The sequence below is a fragment of the Entelurus aequoreus genome, linkage group LG18, assembly GCF_033978785.1.
Source record: "Entelurus aequoreus isolate RoL-2023_Sb linkage group LG18, RoL_Eaeq_v1.1, whole genome shotgun sequence".
NCBI classification, from domain to species: domain Eukaryota; kingdom Metazoa; phylum Chordata; class Actinopteri; order Syngnathiformes; family Syngnathidae; genus Entelurus; species Entelurus aequoreus.
The window spans coordinates 21,480,151-21,504,936 of NC_084748.1; the positions used below are offsets into that span (position 1 = coordinate 21,480,151).

The following is a 24,786-nucleotide window of genomic DNA, read 5'->3' on the forward strand; positions in this document are numbered from 1 at the left end:
TGTTGCTTTTTTTTTTTTTTTAAAGCATTCCTTTCTTTACAGCTGATAGAGAACAGTGTGTGTCTGCTGAGAAACCTATCCTTTCACGTTCATCGCGAAATCCCTGGCTGTGAGCGCTACCAGGAAGCAGCACCTGTCAACCAGGGCCCTGCCTCGTCCAGCCAAAAGGCCGGTTGTTTCAGCGCCCGAAAGAGTAAAGGTGTGTTCCTCATATAAAAAAATCCATGTGCACAGTTGAACAACTCCGTTGACTATTAGCTTACAAGGACACACTCAAACGAAACTACGATTTAGCACTGGAATGTTGAGAATGTGAGAAGCTCATCCCGTCCAGCTGCATTTAGCCTGTTCTATTACATTTCACATTTAGAGGAGTACAGTTGTTTATCCGCAAGCTATACATACCTTGATATTACATTATCATCATGTTTCTATAAACTATCTGAAAAATGTGTCCTTCCATTGCTCCTGCTGATTCTTGGTGGTGTTGGGATTCAAACAGGTGCCAACTGGTTGCTTCAGTTATGTTTCTCTTTTTCATGTGGCTGAAATGCTTTCTGATTCTCACTCCTTTTTCTGTCTCCTCTGATCTTCTACTTTTGTCTTTGCTTTTTGGCGCTGGGCTACAGATGAGTGGTTTTCTAAAGGTAAGCTCTTTACTGCGTGTTATGCTGGCAGTAAAATAACCTTTCCCCAGAATCAGTGCCATTTGCTTGCACCTCTCAAAATAAACCAGCATTCATGTTTGTTTGTTTATATAGCTGTATATAAAAATTATTTTACATAGCTTTTTAAAAGGTACCCAAAGACACTTTTTGGAAAGCAACAAATGCTATTTGTTTCCGGTGTATGAATTAATCCTAAAATTATATTTACATAACATTTTCCAATTCTTTAACATGCATTTATACATTTTCTTTCCTGCGGATGCACATGGCACAGATTCAGTGGAATGGTCCCGTGATAGTAGTAGTAGTAGTAGTATTTGAGCTAACAGGCTGGACCGCTGTCTTCGTACTAACATCCAAATGATTGCATTATCAATTTACACTACCGTTCAAAAGTTTGGGGTCACATTGAAATGTCCTTATTTTTTAAGGAAAAGCACTGTACTTTTCCATGAAGATAACTTTAAACTAGTCTTAACTTTAAAGAAATACACTCTATTCATTGCTAATGTGGTAAATGACGATTCTAGCTGCAAATGTCTGGTTTTTGGTGCAATATCTACATAGGTGTATAGAGGCCCATTTCCAGCAACTATCACTCCAGTGTTCTAATGGTACAATGTGTTTGCTCATTGACTCAGAAGGCTAATTGATGATTAGAAAACCCTTGTGCAATCATGTTCACACATCTGAAAACAGTTTAGCTCGTTACAGAAGCTACAAAACTGACCTTCCTTTGAGCAGATTGAGTTTCTGGAGCATCACATTTGGGGTCAATTAAACGCTCAAAATGGCCAGAAAAAGAGAACTTTCATCTTAAACTCGACAGTCTATTCTTGTTCTTAGAAATGAAGGCTATTCCACAACATTGTTAGGGTGACCCCAAACTTTTGAACGGTAGTGTACTAACAGAAAAGGTTGGCCACAAGCCCAGCATGTTAAGTTTATTTAATGTTCCTCAATCTGTAACTTTTAATGTCTGTTCCAGGAAAGAAAGATGAAGACACAGCTGCCGACACTATAGACATTCCAAAGAGGACCACACCTGCTAAAGGTAGCTGGAGTCTAATCAACATTGTAACGGCTTACGCCTTCTCGTATACCTTCACCTAACACGCATATATGTTTGCTCGCTCTTCTTCTAAACTTCTCCAACATCTTTACCTGCTGTTCCACCTGTGTTCCTCCTGTTCTCCCTTGTAGGCTACGAGCTGTTGTTCCAGCCAGAGGTGGTCCGCATCTATACTTCTCTGTTGAAGGAGTCTAAGAACCCCACAGTGCTGGAGGCCTCAGCTGGAGCTGTACAGAATCTTTCTGCTGGACGCTGGACAGTAAGGAACCCCTTTGCATGATCGCCCTATATAATTTAACTACAGCAAATCCTATTTCAACATTCACACGGACTCAAAAGAAGCTATTGCCTCATTTCTGAAGTGAAACATGCTTCCACTTACACATTTTACCAATGTGGACCTTGACAGATTTCACATGTCGTTTTTTTATATCCAAGATTGTGTGCACATTTTGCTAGCAATATATTCAAACCTGTATCACTCTTTGTTTGTGTAGTATGGCAGATACATCCGTGCCCTGCTGCGCCAGGAGAAAGGCCTACCCATGATGACGGAGCTACTGGGCCATGACAATGACAGAGTTGTACGAGCCATGTCTGGGGCCCTCCGCAACCTGGCGATTGATGCTCGTAACAAAGACCTACTTGGTGAGGCTTGTGACTGCCTACAGCTATGTTTGAATAGGTAGTGTTTACAACATAAATCTATCTGTGGCGTTGGTGGCAGGGTTAAATGACAAGGCATCGTCTAAGTTGCGTAATTGGCCCCAGGTGATTCGTGCTTCCATGTTGAAGTTGCCAAAAGTGTCAGAAAAAGACCGGGGGCCTCATGTACAAAAACGTAGTGTAGTGTTGCTCACGGTAAAGTTGAGAAGTGTCAAGAGAGAACTCAATGGAATTGTGCGGTGCTTCATGGCTGTCGAACGCACAATTCTACATGCTGTGGATATTTTGGCGATACTCAGAGGTGATGCTGGGCAACTGTTTAAATAAAGAAATGTCAAACAATTACTCCTCAGATTGATTGACGCGTACATCAGCGACATATGAACAATTAACACCCCCCGTGTGTGAAATTACGCAAATTTATATAAAAGAATAGGAAAAGTTGTGCAAAAACCCATTAAATTATCAGCATGTTAGCCATGTACAGTGCATTCGGAAAGTATTCACAGTGCTTCACTTTTTCCACATTTTTGTTATGTTACAGCCTGAGTCCAAAATGGACTGAGTTATTTTTTTCCCTAAATATTCTACAGACAATACCCCATAATGACAATGTGTAAATTATTTTTTCCCATAATTTTGCAAATAAGAAATTGAAAAAATATCACATGTTCATATGTGTTCACAGCCTTTAGTCAATACTTTGTTGCTGCACTTTTGGCAGAAATTCCAACCTTGAGTCTTTTTAAATAGGATACCTCAAGCTTGGCACACCTCATTTTGGGCAGTTTCGCCCATTCCTCTTTGCCTATTCTTCCTTGCAGCACCTCTCAAGCTCCATCAGAGTGAAAAGGGCAGTGTACAGACACATCCTGGATGAAAAACAACGCTTCCCATCCAACGTAATGGAGCTCTAGAGGTGATGCAAAGAAGAATGGGCAAAACTGCCCAAAGATAGGTGTGCCAAGCTTTTGGCGTTGTATTAAAAAAGACTTGAGGCTGTAATTGCTGCCAAAGGTGCATCAACAAAGTATTGAGCAAAGGCTGTGAATACGGTACTTACGTACATGTGATTTTGTATTTTTTTTTTAATTTACAAAAATAAAAAATAAAAACTTCAAATTGTCACTATAGGGTATTGTCTGTAGAATTTTGAGGGCAACATTACTTTATTTATTTATTTAGTCCGGGCTATAACATAACAACATGTGGAAAATGTAAAGCAACTGTGAATACTTTGTAAATGCACTTTATATTAAGTTCCCGTACAGGGCAGCTGAATAGGCCGAAATTAAAGCGTAGTTTGTAACAAGTAACAGACGTTTTTTCTAATGTAATTAGAGTTATCGACTGCACGCACATTGTTTGTCATCATATATGATAATCTGTATATGTCAACAGAAAACATTTTAATTTAATTTAGTTTAGATTAATATATTTTAAACAAGCCTCTCATTGTCTCTGTGTGGAAACTATATGCATGTTAAAAACCTGTGCGTAACGTGTGAAATACTAAACCACACACTTTCCCTGTTTTAGTAAGAAGCATCTCCAAGCTATTGTCAGTGAAATTCTTCTTTTTTGCCTTCTTGCTCATTATCTTTGTGCCTCATTACCTCATGCACATGGCTAATTTAAATATGATTTACGTATTTAAATGGATGCGCGGATAGGGCTGAGCATTATGGACCAAAACTGATACCGCTGTATTTTTAGTCCAAATGGCGGCATACGGTATATACCGGTATCCTAAACGTGTAAAGTGCTTAAGGTTGCCTAAGTGTTTTGAGGCTAGATAACCAGTGTTGAGAGTACTCAGATTATTTTTGTTGTAAGTAGTAACGTAATGTGTTTATTCTTATAAAGTAATTAGTTAGCCGATACTATGTCAAAGCAATTTTCTTTCATTTTGTTCATGAATGTTAGGTTTATAGCCTCAAGCTTGTGCGCAGGGATAGCTTCTACTTACCGCGGTGAAATCCGCTGGCTGGTAATTTTAAAACTACTTTTCAGCCACCCAGTAGCTATACAGTATATATACAGTAGCTTAGTCCGCACAGGCTGTGGGGAGAGGCACTTCTAAACCGAGTTGTAGCTAAACATTTGACACACCGAGCGAGCAACAGGGAAGAGCTTTCGTTAGCTGCTGTAAACTAAATTTACAACATAAACAGATGAGATTCGTGATAAAGTCGCTACAGGGAGAGGTATAGGTTCTCAAGCAAATTGGTGTATGTTTAAATAAAGCTGTAGTCACTCACCAAAATCCAAATGCAGTTGCTGACCAAAGCATCGCATCACTCGGGAGTCAAGAAATTTTTAAAATAAGTTTGATCCCCAGCGCATTATGTCATTGAGTGTCAGAGAAGCCTCCTCATGCACCCCAGGGGTGGGGGTGAGCCAAAGAAGATGCCCTGTGCTTTGCCTGTTAGGCGCAGAGAAGCGCAAACGGCTGTAACAAAGGCGCATCAGGAGATATGGCATTATTGTCTCAAATATGTACCGCTTTTAATAAAATAAAAAAAATAAAAAATATTAACTATAATATTAAAGTATTAACTATAATAGCGGTATACAGCCCGCCCTAGCTGGGCGTGAACACGGAGTGCGAGCTAGTCCAACATGTACGCCCAAGTTCACGCTGATTAGGATGTACAAAATAAATGTGCTTGAATTAATGCGTGCGCACACTTTTTAATACATCTGAATTTGTTTGTGCTTTCAACGTTTTCTGGATTTAAACGTACACCAATTTTTAGTAGGAAATCCATTCAAGTCTTATTAATACATGAGGCCCCAGAACATTTTGCCAGTCACTTTTTTGAAATGGTGTTGTCAATCCACAACAGATCTAAGAGACAGAACATGGAACTGACATACCCATCTCTCCGCTGTGCAATTACAACAACACAGTACACAAAATAATTTGTCAAATAATCATTATCATGAATAATCAACTTTGTGATTAATCTGATTAATAAATACTATTTGACAGCATTGATGCGTTAATCGATTAGTAAACGTTGATAATCAATTTATTTATTGTAAATTAAGTAATGCAGACAGTTCTAAAATTTGGCTGAATGCAGCGAGCCACCTCACCGAGAGATCCGACCAGCTTCTTTTTTACAGGGCACTTATGTTCCAGTTTTGCACACATTTCCATTAATTTAATAATTGTAGATGGATTGCACCTATAATTTAACTGTTTCTTATTACAAATGCACTGTTTTTAAAAGTTGCATATGATATACGCTTATTTAGTGAAACGAAAATAAACTGCATCAATATACATAAATTAAAGATGCATCAATAATCAATTTTTAATTGAATCTTAATCGAATCGTGGGGTGCCCAAAGATTCCCACCTCCAATTAATACAAACACATTAAAAAACACTCATATCTCAATGCCCATTGCAATGAATATACATACATTTTAACATGTTTTAACATGTGACATGTTTTTTTTTTAAAAAAAACTAACTTTTAGATAATAAATATTGTAAGAAAATAAATACATTAAAATATAGTATCATCAATTACAATAATCGTATGCAGTAATGTAATAATAATGTATAATATTTACATAGTACAGTAGACTTCTATAATATCTCCTTCAAGTTGTTTGTCCGTCAAACACGCTACAGCAGCTTTTCCATATTTTTATGGCCAAGTTGACTACACACATATTTATACATACACTCATATTTTTGATAATTTTTTGCTTTCATTCAATAAATATTGTCTATTATTTTTCCCAATACTGTTCTTAACACTCAATTTCGCTGTTCCAATGGCTGTAAAACAAAGGTATATTGATCCCCATCCACAAGCTATTGCTAGTGAGTAGAACCAAAAGTTTTGTGAGGGTCCTACGGGGTCCATACTGACAATCGCTTTGCCGACTAGAAATACTCTCGCAACTAAAAGTATAACAGTTAGCCAAGAGACAGCTCATATCTTAAAACACTTGGAAGTTGGGTGGAGCACACACATTTGAGGTACGATTGTATTAGTAACTGATAGTCATTAAATTGGCAACAAAGTTGCGAGGTCAACAACACTGAGCCATGAGCTGATCCTTGTGGGTAAAGAACCAGCCATTCCGCCACAAATAAATAAATGTATGGGAAACAGAGTGAGCCATTCATTCCGGTAGAAACTCAAACATTTTGATAATACAAAGTAGTATTAAGCATTTGATTGCTGTCCAATTCACATACTTGTGCGTTTTCAGGCAAACATGCAGTGCCCAATTTAGTGGCCAACCTGCCTGGTGGAGGTCAGAGTCAGCCTGTGCGAGCGCTATCGGAGGCAACAGTGGTGTCGGTGTTGAGCACGCTCCAAGAGGTGCTTGGCTCAAGTGTGGAAGCAGTAAAGACTCTCAGAGCCTCGCAAGGAATCGAGAGGCTAGTCCTCATCAACAAGGACGGGTAAGGATCTTCACTGAACTGTAGCATAGATTTAAATCTTGTCAATATTTCTTTGCAGTCTTTTAAGTCCCCGTTTTTCTCTCACGCTTGTGTAATCCCCCACTAGTAATCGTTCTGAGAGGGAAGTGCGCGGGGCTGGTCTAATATTGCAGACTGTGTGGGGCTACAAGGAGCTGCGGCGCACGTTAGAGAAGGATGGATGGAAGAAAACTGACTTCATGGTCAGCCTAAATCCTCCCAGCAACAACACCAGGGCCAACGGAGGATATGAAGACAGCACTCTGCCGCTCATAGATAAAGGTCAGATAGCAAAGGGCCGCTAGCTTGGTGCTCTTGTCTTCAGAAGGACCATTTATGTCCGTGCAAAAGTACAATTTATTTGTAAAAAAAAACAAAAAGCCTGTTCATAATCTTACATGCAACTTATATACTTGTATCTAGTTCTATTCATTCAAACGCTATATCCTCTCTTGCACTCATACATAAAGTCACACTCCTCATTTGATGCTCAGTTGATTGTATTCCAACATGTGACTTCTTCCCGGAAGTGAAAAAAAGCGGTCGTCAACCAAGGCAAGATGGCTGATGTGCATCAAGCAGCGAGCAAACTATATTGAGTACGCAAGGTGCCTAGATATTCCTGCAAAAAGCAGATATGAGCAAAAAAATCTAACTATGCAATGGAATAGACCCCTATTCTTTATCAAAAAAGATTTGCGGAGTGATATCAAGGATATCAAAGATCTGGGGCGGCATGGTGTGGTGGGTAGAGCAGCCGTGCCAGAAACCTGAGGGTTGCAGGTTCGCTCCCTGCCTCTTGACATCCAAATCGCTGCCGTTGTGTCCTTGGGCAGGACACTTCACCCTTGCCCCCAGTGCCGCTCACACTGGTGAATGAATGATGAATGATAGGTGGTGGTCGGAGGTGCTGTAGGCGCGAACTGGCAGCCACGCTTCCGTCAGTCTACCCCAGGGCAGCTGTAGCTATGAAAGTACCTTACCACCACCAGCATGTGAATGAATGATGGGTTCTCACTTCTCTGTGAAGCGCTTTGAGTGTCTAGATAAGCGAGATATAAATCTAATCTATTATTATTATATGTCGGTAGAGTTCCCAGACATATTGAACTATCTTGTGCTACACGACAAAACAGATGAAAACCTGGAAAAGAATGGGGGTCTACAACTTCTTTGTGTGGGTCTGGGTCAAAGAAATTGGTATCAAGACTCTCTCGGATAATTATGCATTGTATTTACTCGAATAAGGTTGCATTTCATGATTCAACTTTGCGTCTTGCGTCCATGTACAAACCCTGTTTCCATATAAGTTGGGAAATAGCTGGTTGAGAAAGGTTTTTCTTAAACTGTTCAACAATTTGCTCACACATTTGTTGACAAAGTGGTGACCGTCGCCCCATCCTTGTTTGTGAATGACTGAGCATTTCATGGAATCTACTTTTATACCCAATCATGGCACCCACCTGTTCCCAATTTGCCTGTTCACCTGTGGGATGTTCCAAATAAGTGTTTGATGAGCATTCCTCAACTTTATCAGTATTCATTGCCACCTTTCCCAACTTCTTTGTCACGTGTTGCTGGCATCAAATTCTAAAGTTAATGATTATTTGCAAAAAAAAAAAAATGTTTATCAGTTTGAACATCAAATATGTTGTCTTGTAGCATATTCAACTGAATATGGGTTGAAAATGATTTGCAAAAAATTGTATTCCGTTTATATTTACATCTAACACAATTTCCCAACTCATATGGAAACAGGGTTTGTAAACAAACTAGCACCCGACACCCGTGACTGCATATCCATTTAACAAACTATTACTGAATCATCACAATATTTGATTTTTGTCTTGTTGACATATGTACTCTGACACATTTGTGTACAAAATAAATAATAGAGGAGACAAAGAAGGACCTTTCTTGACAATGTATCATTGACTCTGACTTTCTGGTTTCTGTTTGTTAAAAATGTAAATACAAATAACATTAATATAATACTTGAATGGGAATACTAAGCGAGTAAAGTATATTAAAAATATATCAAACAAACCTTTAAGAAATAGTAATTTTGTCGTTGTCTTTCGTAAAGTCTTGCACTCTTCTGCACTTCTTGATTACCTCTTGAGGAACTCAGAAGAGATATTTATCCTTTTTACGATTTCAATGGTTCGAACAGCCAAAAACAACACAAGCTAAGGGGCATTTTTTTTCAGAGAAAGACTAAATGAACAGTCATTGAGAACAGACGCTGGCTTGACCACCACAGATATTTAATGAGCTGGACCTAAGCCGGACGTAAGGTCATTAAAATCCAAGCAATATAGTTTTTTTTTACCTGCATATGATGTGCTGATATTACCCAGCTCTTCGTTTCTGAAACCGATATCAAGTGGACATACGCAGCTGCGCACCACTGGAAAACAATGTGAGGTGACACTATCCCTGGATAATATGTTCTAAAAATGTTATCCCAGATTTTTTCACTAAATAATTGATTTACGTTTTTCCCCTTACAATTTAAAGAAACAAATACTAATGACAGAGATAATTAAGACATTTTCACTTTTATTTGATCAAAAATCAGTACCGGTAGTTTGAAGGAGACAATCAGTGCCACAACTTAGAGGCGACATGACAAAACTAAATTAAGAGCTTTCTCCGGGAGGCAATACTTCTGTCTTGAATAAAATACTCTCGTAAACATAAATACAGCAAATAATTGCATGCAGCTAAACTCCAACATAGAGATCAATAAAATGCGAACTTTAAGGGGACTTACTATGCAAAACCAACTTTTCTTACCAATTTGTACCTGTTTTTGTGTATTTGAGATCTGCATAAGTCCTGGAAATTTGAAATCAAACCATGGAGGCATGGCAGGGATATTTATAAAGCAATCTTGCCTTTCTTCATGCTTCCTCCCTACGAGCGTTTGAAATTTGCCCCACTTGTGACGTTTTTCATAGTGTGACGTCTGTGGATTTCTCCATATGTGGTAGAAATTTCCTCAAAGTGTTTTGTGAGAGTCAGCCATTGTAGTACGACGCTGTCGTCAATAAGCTCCTTCTTTTACTCTATCTTCTTGTTGTAGGGCAGAGTGACTCGTACATGCACATGCATCTTATGCCGTTGCCATTTCTAATACAAAGTACCGTATAGTTTGAACTTATATCTGTCAGTAGACACGCAATGGAAGCTCTAAAAACTACAACATGGATGACAGGGAGAAGACGCTGTCAAAGTGGAGCCATGTAAATAAGACCGCCCACACAGGGGCGCATACTGAAGAGAAGATGAATAAGCAGCTTGAAAACGGTCTGTAAAGCATAATCTATGCAAAAAATTTGACCGAACAACCACCATTACATGTTATATACACCACAAGGAAGTGTTTTAAATGTAGAAAAACATCGTAGTATGAGCCCTTTAAATCTTCACTCTTAAAATAAATTGCTGTATTTTCCATACTACAGAGCACAACGGTATATAAGCCCCACCCACTAAATTTAAGAAGAAAAGTTATTTTTACATATTAGCCGCAAAATAAGTTATTTACACAGGATGATTTTGTAAATTTTTATGTACATACCTTTATTGTTTCTAACGACGCTAGCTTAATTACATTACGATAGCACATGCAAATATGCATGAAAACACTACTATAACACATGACGGTTTAGTGACGGTAAGTATGATTTTTTTTTAGTTACAGTATATCTTAAAACTTACAAACCTCTCTTGGAGTGATGTATGAAAAAACCATACAAGTAGAAATGCTATGGATGAAGAGTAGAGATAACGACACTTGCACTAAACAAAAATTAATTCTGGAGTGAGCGCAGTGAGTGTAGCAGCCTACCAACTGGAAAATACGGTACTTCTTTTAACAAAATATACAGCATTGTACTGTATTCAAATAAGTAATAAAGTCCAGACTTGAGAGTGCTTTTTAGTTTCATTAAGTGGATAAACGCAGACTTTTTCACCAAATGGACACCACATCTTAAGCGATGTGCGGCGCGAAAGCTTAGTAATTGTTCTTCATTGTGCTTCTTTCTTATCATACATGGTACCTTGTGTAAGACGAAGCCACAGGACTCGGCTGCTTTTTAGCAAGAGTTTGTTTGTACGTTATGGTCTTTTTCACCTTGTAAATAGTTGCATTTCCCCAACTCGGCTAGATACTTCTGTTTCAAATGCTGGAATAAGTTTGTTGTGCTGCTGCTTTTTTAAGCAAACTTTGTAGCGTGCAGTCACTTGTTCAACACCTGTTGCCACAAATCCAAAAGATTGACAACAGTTTTCTTTCTTTGCAAAAACAGCTCGCTCTCTTTAAAGTCAGCACTAGTTTTGCTGTGTGTGTGGAAATCTCCGGTAAGGGAAAAAAAGTGGAGGGCTGAAGTTACAGAAACTCCATAGGGCAAAAAGTATGCTGGAGCAGGAGGAGAAAATGTTTTTTTTTTTTGTTTTGTTTGTTTTTTTAATCGTTTGCAACAAAAAACTGACATTTATTGATAAAATCGATGTATTGCCCAAGCCTGGGTGACACATGGTGCAATGAATAGTGGTGTCCCGATACAACTTTTTCACTTTCAATACGTTACTGATATTGGAGCCATGAGTATTTTTCGTCAGTGATATTGATCCGAAACGAAAACATCACAAATCATACATATGTTTTATTATTTTGTAGTGTGGAATTTTGGAAAAGTCTTGATCAAGTAACATTTTTCGAAGAACAATGGTAGATATGAAAACACTGACCTATTTATAATTGCCTGTCTGAAATGTACTTATGCTGTATTCAACTTGTATAGGTAAATGTTTTTTGGTGACACCTTGTGGCCACAATAATTCATTGCGTTCAGCTAATGATGCAGTAAGTCGAAGGAATTGAACACGTTTGTTACTGGATACTTAAATACTTTAATACGCTTCTGCCTTCGCATATTTGTATGTTTAATTAATATGCAACTGTAATTATTTGATACTTGTTTTTAGTGACAAATGGGCTGTTTTAAACTGCAGTATTCTTCAATTAAGGACTCTTATTATGAATGTCTAGTTTGTGTGCTTTTGTGTGCTTTGCTGTTGTGTAGCTGCTAGCAAGTAGCCTATAATCTACCATTTATTAACTTTTTATAAATGACTTAACTGAAGTACAAGAAAAGACCAATCATGTGTGCTTATTGGTAGACATTTTAATGTTAACTGGCTCTCAAGCTTTGCACAAGTAAACATGCTGCAAGACTGCTTGTATCATTTTACATGCAAGCCGATATACTGTAATCTGATTGTTTTTTTGCTTATATCAGACCTATACTCGTTATTTATATCTGCTCGGGTTACCCCTACTAATGAACACATTTTGCTTTCACTACGATGCCACAGAATGCATTTCACAAATAAACACTGTTTGTGAACAATAAAATTACTTCCGTAAGGAAGGGGATTAATATGGCCCCTTTTGTCACGTTTTACCTGACACATAAAACGTGACAAATTTGGGGTGTGCACTATCCACTTTAGCCGCCAGATGGCAGAAGAATGTTTGATATCTTTAAATGTGTTTTGTGGAAATGTAAACTTCGACTACAGCATCCGATACTATGCAGCGTGGCGCTTTCGATCATTTTCAGCAGACTGATTTGCAAAATTATTAATTCTTCTTCTCACACGAGATCCACCCAGGAATGAGGCCATATGAATCCCTTCCCTGCTGTATGGCAATGTCCGTTATAGCAAAAGTTTCATATTTATTTTAATCTCAACAAAACTGTCATTAAGAAATCATGAACCATAGTCAGGTTAAATAACTTGTTCCACTGTCAACTTTTAAGACAGGTTAGTCTTTTGAATAAGTTCACAAATAAGAATATAGTTAAATAATGTTAATAACACAATATTTAAAGCTGCACATTTCTATGTGACACAAACATTTGTATAAGAACAAAGTAAAGTGAAAAATATTAAAGTATGGTCTTATAAAAACACTGAAATTATAAACTGAGTATAGCTGTCTACTTGTAGTTTTTTTAGGGTCAGTGGCTTTTTACAATTGTTCAGGTATATAAACGCTGCATTTGACTCAGCGTGATTCTTCCAAATGTGTGTTGCCAGATCAAAAGTATTGAAAGACTTCTCCCTTTTTTCCTTTTAGTGTGGTTTATTCTCCCTCTTAGTCTTCTAATTATGTACATTTTCATTCATGTTCAGGGGGCAAAGGTGCACAAGAAATGATTCCAATGAACGACATGGGACCAGGCAAGTATTAACACAACACATTACAGTGATTTGATACTTGTCAAATATTATACTGACAAGAGTTTATATGATGATATTGTTCCATTAATACACGCTTGCTCAGACCACCGCTTTGAATGTGCTCCTCTCATTAGATGCCTACTCCACACTGGACCAGAGAGGAAGGAACACTCTGGATAACACCATTGAGCCTGATAATAAAGTTGCAGTGCAGGTACCACTCACTCACTTTTTAAATATGTATTTTTGTCAGAATAGTTTTCTCTTCCAAGAATTACAATTATTGAACAATTGATTTAAAAGTGATTGCAAAAAAGGTGCTCTTGAAGTGACATGTGGATTTGTTACATTTGCATTGCTATTGCTCAACCTAAAGGTGTTATTTCATTCTTTTAAAGGGCCTTAGTATGCTAAACCAACATTTATTACCTTTTGTTACCCGTTTTGTGTATTTGGGATTCCCATAAATCCTGGAATATTTTATATCAAACCATGGAGGCTTGGCGGAGATATGTATGAAGCAATCTTGCCTTCTTCCAAACTTGCTTCAAAGAGGTGTTTGGAATTTGAGACTATTTTTACGTCAGTGGATACGTCCTTATATGGTAGAGGTTCATTAGAAGACCTTTGCCCAAGTCCACCGTTGTTATCCAGCTGTGTTCTAAAGTTGTAGTCAATAACTTCCTTTTTTTTCTCTATCCTCTTGTTACGGGGCAGACTGGCTCATACATGCACATGCATGCTTAAATCATTCGCTATTTCCATTTTTAATAAGTAGCATATAGTTCTAACTCATATCTGTTCGTAGACTCGATATGGAAGCGTTACAAACTGCAACATGGCTGAGGGGTGGAGACTCACTCATAGGGGGATTGTTCTGGATGACGACTTCAACACATAAATAAGACCGCCCACAAAATGGCACATTCTGAAGAGACTTTAATTGTCTTTTAAAGTTGTTGAAATTCAACGATTTGGTGCATTTGCAAACAGCTAAATTATGTACAAAGCAAACTATAACAACCTGCTACAGGTAATTTACATCAATTCTTCTCAACAAAAAATGGATAAATATAACCTTAGAGGAAAATCTAATTTAAAACATTTGTATGGGCGTACAAAATTCAAAACCTTTAGCATATCCGTATGTGGAATTAAATTATGGAATGGATTAAGCAAATAAATCAAATAAAGCACTAATATGATTCAGTTTAAGAGACTGTTCAAACTACAAGTGTTCACAAAGTACAACAAATAACAATGATGATGAACATCTTGAACCTTTTTTTTTTTTTTTTTTAGATAATGATTTATGTATTTGATATTTGTTTACTTACTTATGGTATATTTATTTATTATTTATGTATTCACTGTTCTGTTACAGAGAACAAGGAAATGGGATAAAATTGCTATGATATGAAATGGGGTAGGATTAAATAAGCTCTGCTTCTTCCTACTCCTTTTCGGACGTGCTGTAATGAAACAACTGGAAATGTGTAATGCATTACATTGTATCATATGCATATTCGAAATAAACTGAAACTGAACTGAACAGTCAGAAAGCGGCTTGAAGATAAAACATAATCTGTGCAAGGTTTTGACCAAAGCACCGTGTTCATATTAATATGACCCATTTAGGTCACTCTTACACAATGGCACCTTGTTTTTTTATTATTTTATTAAAATCTTTTTCATAATAATCTTAGGTTTACTACGCCATTTTTAGTACTGAAAGGGTAACTGAATTTTTTGGGGGGGAGTTTTGCCTATCACTGGAGTGGTATTTCACAAACCTGCTGTGCTAAAATACATGTCTAAATTCATGATTTTAGCACAGCAGGTTGTGAAATACCACTCCAGTGATAGGCAAAACTCCCCCCCAAAAAATTCAGTTACCCTTTCAGTACTAAAAATGGCGTCGTCACACTGTGGACTCTTGACATTTTAGCTAAAACAATATAAACTAAAACTACTCTTGTAACTATTTGCAGCCATGAATTTAAGTAATATTGAAGTACTGCGTTGCAATTCTGGCTGTGATACTGTGTTGCACAAATTAAAAGCTGCGAGATAGGTTCAGACCAACCGATGAGCTTCTAAATTTGTGCTGGATTCACAGAGCAGTACCCTCATTAGCAGCAGTGAACATTACTGTGCTCACACACACCCACGCAAAACATGTTGTTGCACGTCTTCCGGCAGCTCTTTGTTTTTATAGGTACCTTGCACATTCCTTACGGCTCTTGCTCAACCTGCTATGTGAATTAAAACCAAACTAACATCTTTGGAAAGTCACCTTATGATGTGTCCTAACCTGCCGCCGCTCACAACTGAAACTTTTATCCAGTTTCCATGTTGGTCCTTTTATTTGGTACAAAACCCAAAACCAGTGAAGTTGGCACGTTGTGTAAATCGTAAATAAAAACAGAATACAATGATTTGCAAATCCTTTTCAACCTATATTCAATTGTATTCACTGCAAAGACAAGATACTTAACGTTCAAACTGGAAAATGTTATTTTTTGCAAATATTAGCTCATTTTGAATTTGATGCCTGCAACAAGTTTCAAAAAAGCTGGCACAAGTGGCAAAAAAAAAGAGAAAGTTGAGGATTGCTCATCAAACACTTATTTGGAACATCCCACATGTGAACAGGCTAATTGGGAACAGTTGGGTACCATGATTGGGTATAAAAGCAGCTTCCATGAAATGCTCAGTCATTCACAAACAAGGATGGGGCGAGGGTCACCACTTTATGAACAAATGCGTGAGCAAATTGTCCAACAGATTAAGAACAACATTTCTCAACCAGCTATTGCAAGGAATTTAGGGATTTTAGCATCTACGGTCCCTAATATCATCAAAAGGTTCAGAGAATCTGGAGCAATCACTGCACGTAACATTGAATGTCCATGACCTTCGGTTCCTCGGGCGGTACTGCATCAAAAACCGACATCAGTGTGTAAAGGATATCACCACATGGGCTCAGAAACACTTCAGAAAACCACAGTCAGTAACTATAGTTCGTCGGTACATCTGTAAATGCATGTTAAAACTCTACTATGCAAGCGAAAGCCATTTATCAACAACACCCAGAAATGCCGCCGGCTTCGCTGGGCCTGAACTCATCTAAGATGGACTGATTCAAAGTGTTCTGTGGTCTGACGAGTCCACATTTCAAATTGTTTTTGGAAACTGTGGACGTCATGTCCTCTGGACCAAAGAGGAAAATAACCATCTGGATTGTTATAGGCGCAAAGTTCAAAAGCCAGCATCTGTGTTGGTATGGGGGTGTATTAGTGCCCAAGGCATGGGTAACTTACACATCTGTGAAGGCACCATTAATGCTGAAAGGTACATACAGGTTTTGGAGCAACATATGTTGCCATCCAAGCAACGTCTTTTTCATGGACGCCCCTGCTTATTTCAGCAAGACAATGCCAAGCCACATTCTGCACGTGTTACAACAGCGTGACTTCGTAGTAAAAGAGTGCGGGTACTAGACTGGCCTGCCTGTAGTCCAGACCTGTCTCCCATTGAAAATGTGTGGCGCATTACGAAGCGTAAATATGACAACAAAGACCCGGACTGTTGAACAACTTAAGCTGTACATCAAGCAAAAAAGGGAAATAATTCTACCTGTAAAGCTTCAAAAACGGGTCTCCTCAGTTCCCAAACCTTTACTTAATGTTGTTAAAAGGAAAGGCCATGTAACATGTGTCCCTGTGCCAACTTTTTTGCAATGTATTGCTGCAAATAGATTTCAAGTTAATGATTATTTGCAAAAAAAAAATGAAGTTTCTCAGTTCGAACATTAAATATCTTGTCTTTGCAGTATATTCAATTGAATATAAGTTGAAAAGGATTTGCAAATCGTTGTATTCTGTTTTTAGTTACGATTTACACAACGTGCCAACTTCACTGGTTTTGGGTTTTGTATTTTCTGCTAATCATTTTCCTCTTTCATACATTACACTTCTTCTATTTGTCTCTATCCCAGGGAGGGAAGTTTGGGGAAAGACAGGCCTCTTTGCCTCTAACGGATTCTTATGATGGTTAGGCCACACCCACTGTGTAACTGCATGAATGTGCATGGTATGTGTGTCACACGGGCAACTGCGCTCAACTCACTGCATGGTCTTACTAGCATTTTTTCATGTTGTGTTGCCAGTGAGCTTCTGTTGTACTGTGATTGTATGCCTGTGAATATTCTCATCCATCCAGGGCATTGAATCGATGGTTTTGCCTCTCATCCGAGCAGGCTTGATCAGTTCATGTTCAAAGACTAGATAGGACCGCCTTCCGCCCGATTGTAGCTGAGATAGGCTCCAGCACCCCCGCGACCCCGAAAGGGATAAGTGGTAGAAAATGGATGGATGGATAGATAGGACTGCTGTAGTCTAAGTGGATGATGCAGAATCTATGGTGCATTGTACGTCAATGCTGTCTTTTAATCCCTTTGTATGAGATCCAATAATTTACGGCTGTCTTGTTGGTGGCTGGTAGAGGTCTCACTTTTTATATCCAAACAACAATCGTTTTGCACCTCAAAATAGCAAATATAATTTTGTTGTGATAAATACTTTGGATTCTGCACCGTCTTCTCAGAGTACAGGTCCTATCTAGTCTTTGAACATGAACTGTAGGCCTGTTCGGATGAGAGGCGAAACATCTTCTCAGACAACTCAAACAGTCCAGTTACAATTGATTCAGTGCCTTAAGAATACTGTAGTTGGTGTGTTTTATTATGTGCTGTAGCTGCAACTGTGTACTGCAGTGGTCATCAACTTTTTTGAGCCTAACATTACTCATCTCGTCCATGAACCCATGCTAGTGAGACCTTTGGGATCAGCCGTTAAAGTCCCAAAGGTCAACATCGAGAATTGGTTGCATAAAGTTAGTTTGGACAAGTGTGAATGCCAGTAATGGGTCAAATGATGCTGTGATCATATGAAACATAAGCAATAGGGGTGTCCAAAAAAAAATTGACTTTGAGTATAATGGCGATTCATATTTGTAACGATTCTTAATCGATTAAAATAATATATTTTTTATTTTTTATCGATCTGTCCTGTCCAGCCACTCAGGCAAATCATATTGTTGCTGTAGATGCCCACTGTACAGATTTACTTTAGAAAATAGAAGTGTTGGATACTTCTCTTGTTGCCTTATTTTTATTTGATTTTATCAAATGTTTGGGAAGCTTTTTAGCAAACAAAACACATTTTCTTTTAAGTAATAAAGGAATAGATCAGAGCTGTTTATTTTATGGAGGAATGTAGTTAATCATAGAACCGGCATCCAATTTTACTAAAAAAGTATAGATTTTGAAATGAGTAATTGAATTGATAATTTTGAATACATTCTGAATCAACCCTTGTGTGGTGTTCGGGTCTGTGGGACCCGTTTTCGATTTTTATTAAAAGAAAAATGATACAATTAATTAATTTTTCAAACTGAGACTCACTGGCTTTGGCTCATTTTCTGTGAAGAACATATATCAGAATACATATTTAATGAACACAAACCATACACCCCCCCTACACATTTCTATTACATATAAGATGTCTGGGATCCACTGGACCTGGGGCTAATAGAAGTGTGGAAATTGATGTTCTGTGTACCACACGCACGCACGCACGCACGCACGCACGCACGCACGCACGCACGCACGCACACACACACACACACACACACACACACACACACACACACACAGCAGGCCTAGACGGGGAGGACAGAGTGTAGGTACACAGAACATCAGAGGGTCAAATGTGCGACAAAATGAGCGCAGACAGTGTTGACAAACAATGTTGCAACCTTGTGTGGGAAGCGCAGGTGCAGAAACACAAAAGAAGAATCCCTGTGGGATGCAGAAACTGGCAGAGAAATTTCCATGCAACGTTCATATTGTTGTTACTCAGCCAGTGTTTGTGGGTCTTAGACTTAGACTTACTTTTTTTTGTCGTTCAAATTTGAACTTTACAGTACAGATAAGAACGAAATTTCGTTGCATTAGCTGGTTGGTAGTGCAGGATAAAAAAGCAATAAGGTGCAGATATAAATAAATAGATTACTGTAAAGATAAATATATTGCACTTTTGCATATGCATCTACGTTTATGGATGTATCTTATATTGTCTTTATACTCCAGCGAGTTCATCCATTTTTGGGGGGAATTGAGGAGATTATTATGATGCGTTCAAGAGTCTTACGGCCTGAGGGAAGAAGCTGTTACAGAACCTGGAGGTTCTGCTACAGAGGCTGCGGAACCTCTTTCTAGAGTCCAGCAGTGAAAACAGTCCTTGGTGGGGTTGGGAGGAGTCTCTGCAGATTTTCTGAGCCCTGGTCAGGCAGCGGCTTTTTGGGATCTCCTGGATAGAAGGAAGAGGAGTCCTGATGATCTTTTCGGCCGTCCTCACCACTCTCTGCAGAGACTTCCAGTCTGAGGCACTGCAGGCTCCAGTCCAGACAGAGATGCAATTGGTCAGTAGGCTCTCTATAGTGCCTCTGCAGAATGTGCTGAGAATGGGGGGAGGGAGCTGTGCTCTTTTCATCCGACGCAAAAAGTGCATGCGCTGCTGAGCTCTTTTTACAAGAGCTCCGGTGTGTAGGGACCAGGTCATATTGTCAGTTATCTGCACCCCCAGGAACTTGGTGCTGCTTACCATCTCTACCGCTGTGCCGTTGATGTAGAGTGGAGCGTGGCTGGACTGGTGCTTCCTGAAGTCGACAATGATCTCCTTGGTCTTGTTGACATTCAGGACCAGGTTGGTGGTTCTGCACCAGTCAACCAGATGTTTCACCTCCTCCCTGTAGTTTATGTCATTGTTGTCACGTGTCTTCACAATGTGGTTAGTAGTGGACCTGGTGCAGCAGTCATGGGTCATCAACGTGAACAGCAGCGGGCTCAGGACGCAGCCCTGGGGGGAGCCGGTGCTCAGGGAGATGGCACTGGAGGTGTTGTTGCCCACTCTCACAGACTGTGGTCTGTCTGTGAGGAAGTCAAGTAGCCAGTTGCATAGGGGGGTACTGAATCCAAGGGGGGCCAGTTTGCTCACCAAGTGCTGCGGGATGATGGTGTTGAATGCCGAGTTGAAGTCCAGAAACAACATCCGCACGTGTGTGTCCTTTCCTTCCAGATGTGCTAAGCTCAGCTGGAGTGTAGAGGAGATGGCATCCTCTGTGGAGCGGTTAGGGCGATAAGCAAACTGGTATGGGTCGAATGTGGGGGGAAGTCTGGAGACAATGTATTCCTTTACCAGCCTCTCGAAGCACTTCATTACAGATGTTTTTTGGGATAAGTCAGTATTTTAACATAAAAGTGTTTGATTGTGAGGCATTAAAAGCCACAAAATGCAACGGGTCCATCAGACCCACAAACACTGGCTGAGTAACAACAATATGAACACCACACAAGGGTTAAATCGTTACCCCCAAGAATTGAATCGTGTGGTGCCCAAAGATTCACAGCCCTAATAAGGAATGATACTGACACTTAAAACCTCTTTGTGTCACTTAAAAAAAATATCAGCGATAGTTATTGTGTCTTTTGACTGCAAAGTGCCATGCTATGTATTTTGGGAAGCTTTTTCGGGTCTGGAATACTTAAAGAAGTTTTAGGAGTGGCGTGCCGCGGTTGACTTAGGTTTTTGTCGCCATCACCAATCTAAATGAAACTAAAAAAAAGGAAAAGTAATTTTGATCTTACAGCGCCAAATAAATTATAATATTTTATTTTCCTTAGCATTATTTGGCTTTGGAGTTGCTTGTTTCATGTTATTTTCTGCAAGAAGACTATATTTATTTGCTATCAATTTTATTTGCAGGTCAAATGTAGTGACTTTTTTTAATACAGCAGATGCCGCCATGATGAAACATCAACACAATATCTGTGCAGTGTGCCACACACTTACTCATTCATCACACACTTCATTTACCCACCGAAATCAGGACTACTGTACCAGACTGTCTGAGAGATGGGTCTCGTACCGCGTGCAAGTGAACTCTAGTGCGCCTTATGCACCAAAACAGTGGATAAATGAGTGAAACCAGGCAAAAGCCAATAGAAAGCTGAGTAAAAATCACAAATGCAAGATCAATGTCAACCCTAAATTTAAATAGAGTAGCTAAACCAGAGGTCCAGAAACTGTTTTGTTTTGTTTTTTATCTCTCCTGTCCAGCCTTTAGGCAGATCCTATTGTTGATGTCACTTGAGCCTTCCTCAGAGTCGCTGCTTCCTGGTGTGACGTGCCTACAAACAGCTAGCCGTGTTTTGGCTTCCCACATCTCTTACACTATAAAAACCATTTGTCCGCACACAACAATATTTTACTCATGAATGTTTCTACATTTTTTTTCACTTTAATGAAATACTTTATCCCTTTTGTTTCTTTAATTACTTTGGAATATTCACCTCATAGCGATCACATCGACATCCATGTGACGTTACTGACACCCAGTCAGTAAACAGTATTACATCCCGTCAATCTGTTTATTCTCTTAAAAAGACGCCACCACCATACATCTAATGTCTACTTGACTATGGGAAAAATCAAATAAATCAGATCTCACTATCAAAATCCTTAGTCGAAGACAGCCCTAATGTTAAGAAATACATATTAACTTTCTTCTGTCGCTTCGTTTTGTGGTCGGAATGGTCGCACAGCCAGAGTCAGACCTACCATTGGGCAAACACAGGCAGCCCCCCAAACGTCTCATAACAATGAATAATAGTTTTCTTCTATTTAAAACAAGTATTTATTTATTAGCAACTTAATTTGTGCGCTCAAAGATACATCAACATATTAATTCAATATTGATTGTTTTAAGAGTTCTCTTGTCCATTCTCAGGCAATGGGCTATTCCATGTTACTGCACATGGCAGACTTGATTCAGGAAGATGTTCCAAAATACGTTAACGTGGTTTGGAGAAGTTTTCCCAAACAGTTTTTATTACCTGCTCAGTGGCCTAGTGGTTAGAGTGTCCGCCCTGAGATCGGTAGGTCATGAGTTCAAACCCCGGCCGAGTCATACCAAAGACTATAAAAATGGGACCCATTACCTCCCTGCTTGGCACTCAGCATCAAGGGTTGGAATTGGGGGTTAAATCACCAAAAATTATTCCCATGCGCGGCCACCGCTGCTGCTCACTGCTGCCCTCACCTCCCAGGGGGTGATCAAGGGTGATGGGTCAAATGCAGAGAATAATTTCGCCACACCTAGTGTGGTACTTTAACTTGTTTTAAACTACCCAAGGTGTCTCACTGACACCCAATGTAGGTGCTCTACAACAGCACCAGTCAGTCAGCAACAGCATTGCAGAGATGAAGTAGTGTGAGACACTGTTCATCACAAATATGTGAGTATTGAAGCACTCTAAATGGTAAACTATTGCAACCAGGGGTCTGGTAAGATGTTGTGCGAGCATGGCAGGCAGAAACTTGAGAGGCACGTCATGTCTCTCATTCAAACACGTGTGTTGGAATGTTGTGTTTTGCTTGATTAGGTCTCTTTTTCCCACCAGTCACTCACTTCCGGCCTTCACAAAAACAGTGCTACACGTCCCATTGGGTCCAACTGTGCTAACAAAAAATGGTCCCCCAAAAATGGCTTATACTTTATTAAATGCTGATTAATGTTCTTATCAATTACTGTAAAAGTGTTGGAATCAATCATATTAATTGGCCAGCTTTTATTATAGTTGTGAACAACAAATGGTAAATTACCATATTGTTCTTGTTGTGTAGGGCCCCGATGGGTAGATTTGCCTTGGGCCCTAAATGACTAAATGGGGCTTTAAGGCCCTGTTACAGTGCACACCAAATCAGATTTTTTTGCCTTTGAGTGACACAGATCGATTCTTTTTGTCACTCTAAACCAGATCTGTTCAAAATACGGCCTGCGGGCCACATGAGTACCATTAAGATTTTCAATCCGGCCCGCTGGACGTTCTACATAATTTTTTTAGACTTAACATCAAAACTGTAGCCGCCATTATGATGTGCAGTGCTGTTTCGAAATGACTAAGTGTTGAATTGTAGAAAGTATTTCAATGGTTGATATCTGCACTTTTGAGTGTTATACGAATTATTACGGTAATCTTCGTCACAGCACCTTTGACTAGAAACAAGCCAGAGTGGGCGGGGTGTGTTTCAGAGCAGCCAGCCTGAAACGCGTGTGTCAGAAACAGATGCTGAAGCAGATTTTTACAACAAATTCCTGCATAAAAGTGATAATATATCATATTGTTGGTGTTTATTACACTTTGCATTCATATTGTGCTCTTTTTTACATTTGTGTTGTGTTTTGCTTGATTGTAAAATATGTCTATCGAGGAGCTGGTCTGAAAAGTAAAAGAGGAGCGACGTTCATATGTTGTTAATAGTCAGTATGTTATTGTTCATAGTTAATATTGTAAATCCCACTTTCTTTATTTTAATGTTCATTTTGGGTGTTCCATTCAGTAAAAAACTGTAAAATTTGATTCCGTTTTTTTTAGGTGGTCTGTCATAACGTTTTTAGAAGTCTATCGGACATTGTGACTTTTGTTTGTGGTGTTCCTGGAAAAAAAGGACCCAAACACACATACTGTACAGCAGATTTTTACAGCTAAATGTGTACATATAATTTATCCACACATACCCTTTGGCCCCCAAGACAATTTTTTTTTCTCAATGTGGCCCCCCGAGTCAAATATTTGCCCAACTCTGGTCTATACGCGCCAAAGTGTTTCAAATCTGATCTTTTCTCATTTTTCACAATTCAGGCCACATCAGGAGGTACCGGTAGTCCAAATCCGATTGGAATTTGATCTTTACAAATCTGACTTCAGTCAAAACACAATGCGACCTGAATGCAACCTGTATATGACTTTATCGTCAGCTTTGGGCGAGCTACGTCACTCGTGTGCGCCGGAAAAGACGCAATCGCCAACGGAAGTGAATATTTCATCACAACATCCGGTTTCAGTCAACAAAGTCTATTTAAGACGACCACATTTTTGGTGCATCACTTGTCAATAATGCGCAAATAATAGGCTATATGTAATATATGTATATGAATTTTGATTCTGAAGAAATAGTGATTGTTGAAAGACTGGAATTAACACTGGCACATTTGCTTACATGCGAGTTGAAAAATAAAGCTCACGTAGATCCACACTGATGTCTGTGTCTCCTCTACTTAACAGCCATTAAAAGATTAACACCTCCCAAACATATTACATTATATACAGTACAGGCCAAAAGTTTGGACACACCTTCTCATTCAATGCGTTTTCTATATTTTCATGACTATTTACATTATAGATTGTCACTGAAGGCATCAAAACTATGAATGAACACATGTGGAGTTATGTACTTAACAAAAAAAGGTGAAATAACTGAAAACATGTTTTATATTATAGTTTCTTCAAAGTAGCCACCCTTTGCTCTGATTACTTTTTCGCACACTCTTGGCATTCTATCGATGAGCTTCAAGAGGTAGTCACCTGAAATGGTTTTCACTTCACAGGCGTCATAGTTTTGATGCCTTCAGTGACAATCTACAAGGTAGAAAGTCTTGAAAATAAAGAAAACACATTGAAATGAGAAGGTGTGTCCAAAAATAAAGAAAACACATTGAAATGAGGTGTGTCCAAACTTTTGGCCTGTACTTTACATCCA

At 38.9% G+C, this 24,786-nt stretch overlaps 1 protein-coding gene across 8 annotated transcripts in view; it reads left to right on the top strand.

Moving 5' to 3' along the window:
* ctnnd1 (catenin (cadherin-associated protein), delta 1) overlaps positions 1-24,786 on the top strand; it is a 141,191-nt gene that overhangs the window by 114,355 nt on the left and 2,050 nt on the right. For 6 of the 8 annotated variants that reach the window (XM_062026750.1, XM_062026757.1, XM_062026751.1 and 3 more), the window contains 10 exons: positions 43-199; positions 630-647; positions 1,657-1,722; positions 1,872-1,999; positions 2,238-2,388; positions 6,646-6,841; positions 6,948-7,141; positions 13,073-13,120; positions 13,255-13,334; positions 17,121-17,175. In XM_062026750.1, coding sequence (XP_061882734.1) covers positions 43-199; positions 630-647; positions 1,657-1,722; positions 1,872-1,999; positions 2,238-2,388; positions 6,646-6,841; positions 6,948-7,141; positions 13,073-13,120; positions 13,255-13,334; positions 17,121-17,175 — 1,093 coding nt within the window. The remainder of the gene's footprint in view (positions 1-42; positions 200-629; positions 648-1,656; positions 1,723-1,871; positions 2,000-2,237; positions 2,389-6,645; positions 6,842-6,947; positions 7,142-13,072; positions 13,121-13,254; positions 13,335-17,120; positions 17,176-24,786) is intronic. The other 2 variants (XM_062026753.1, XM_062026754.1) reach the window with 2 other exon arrangements.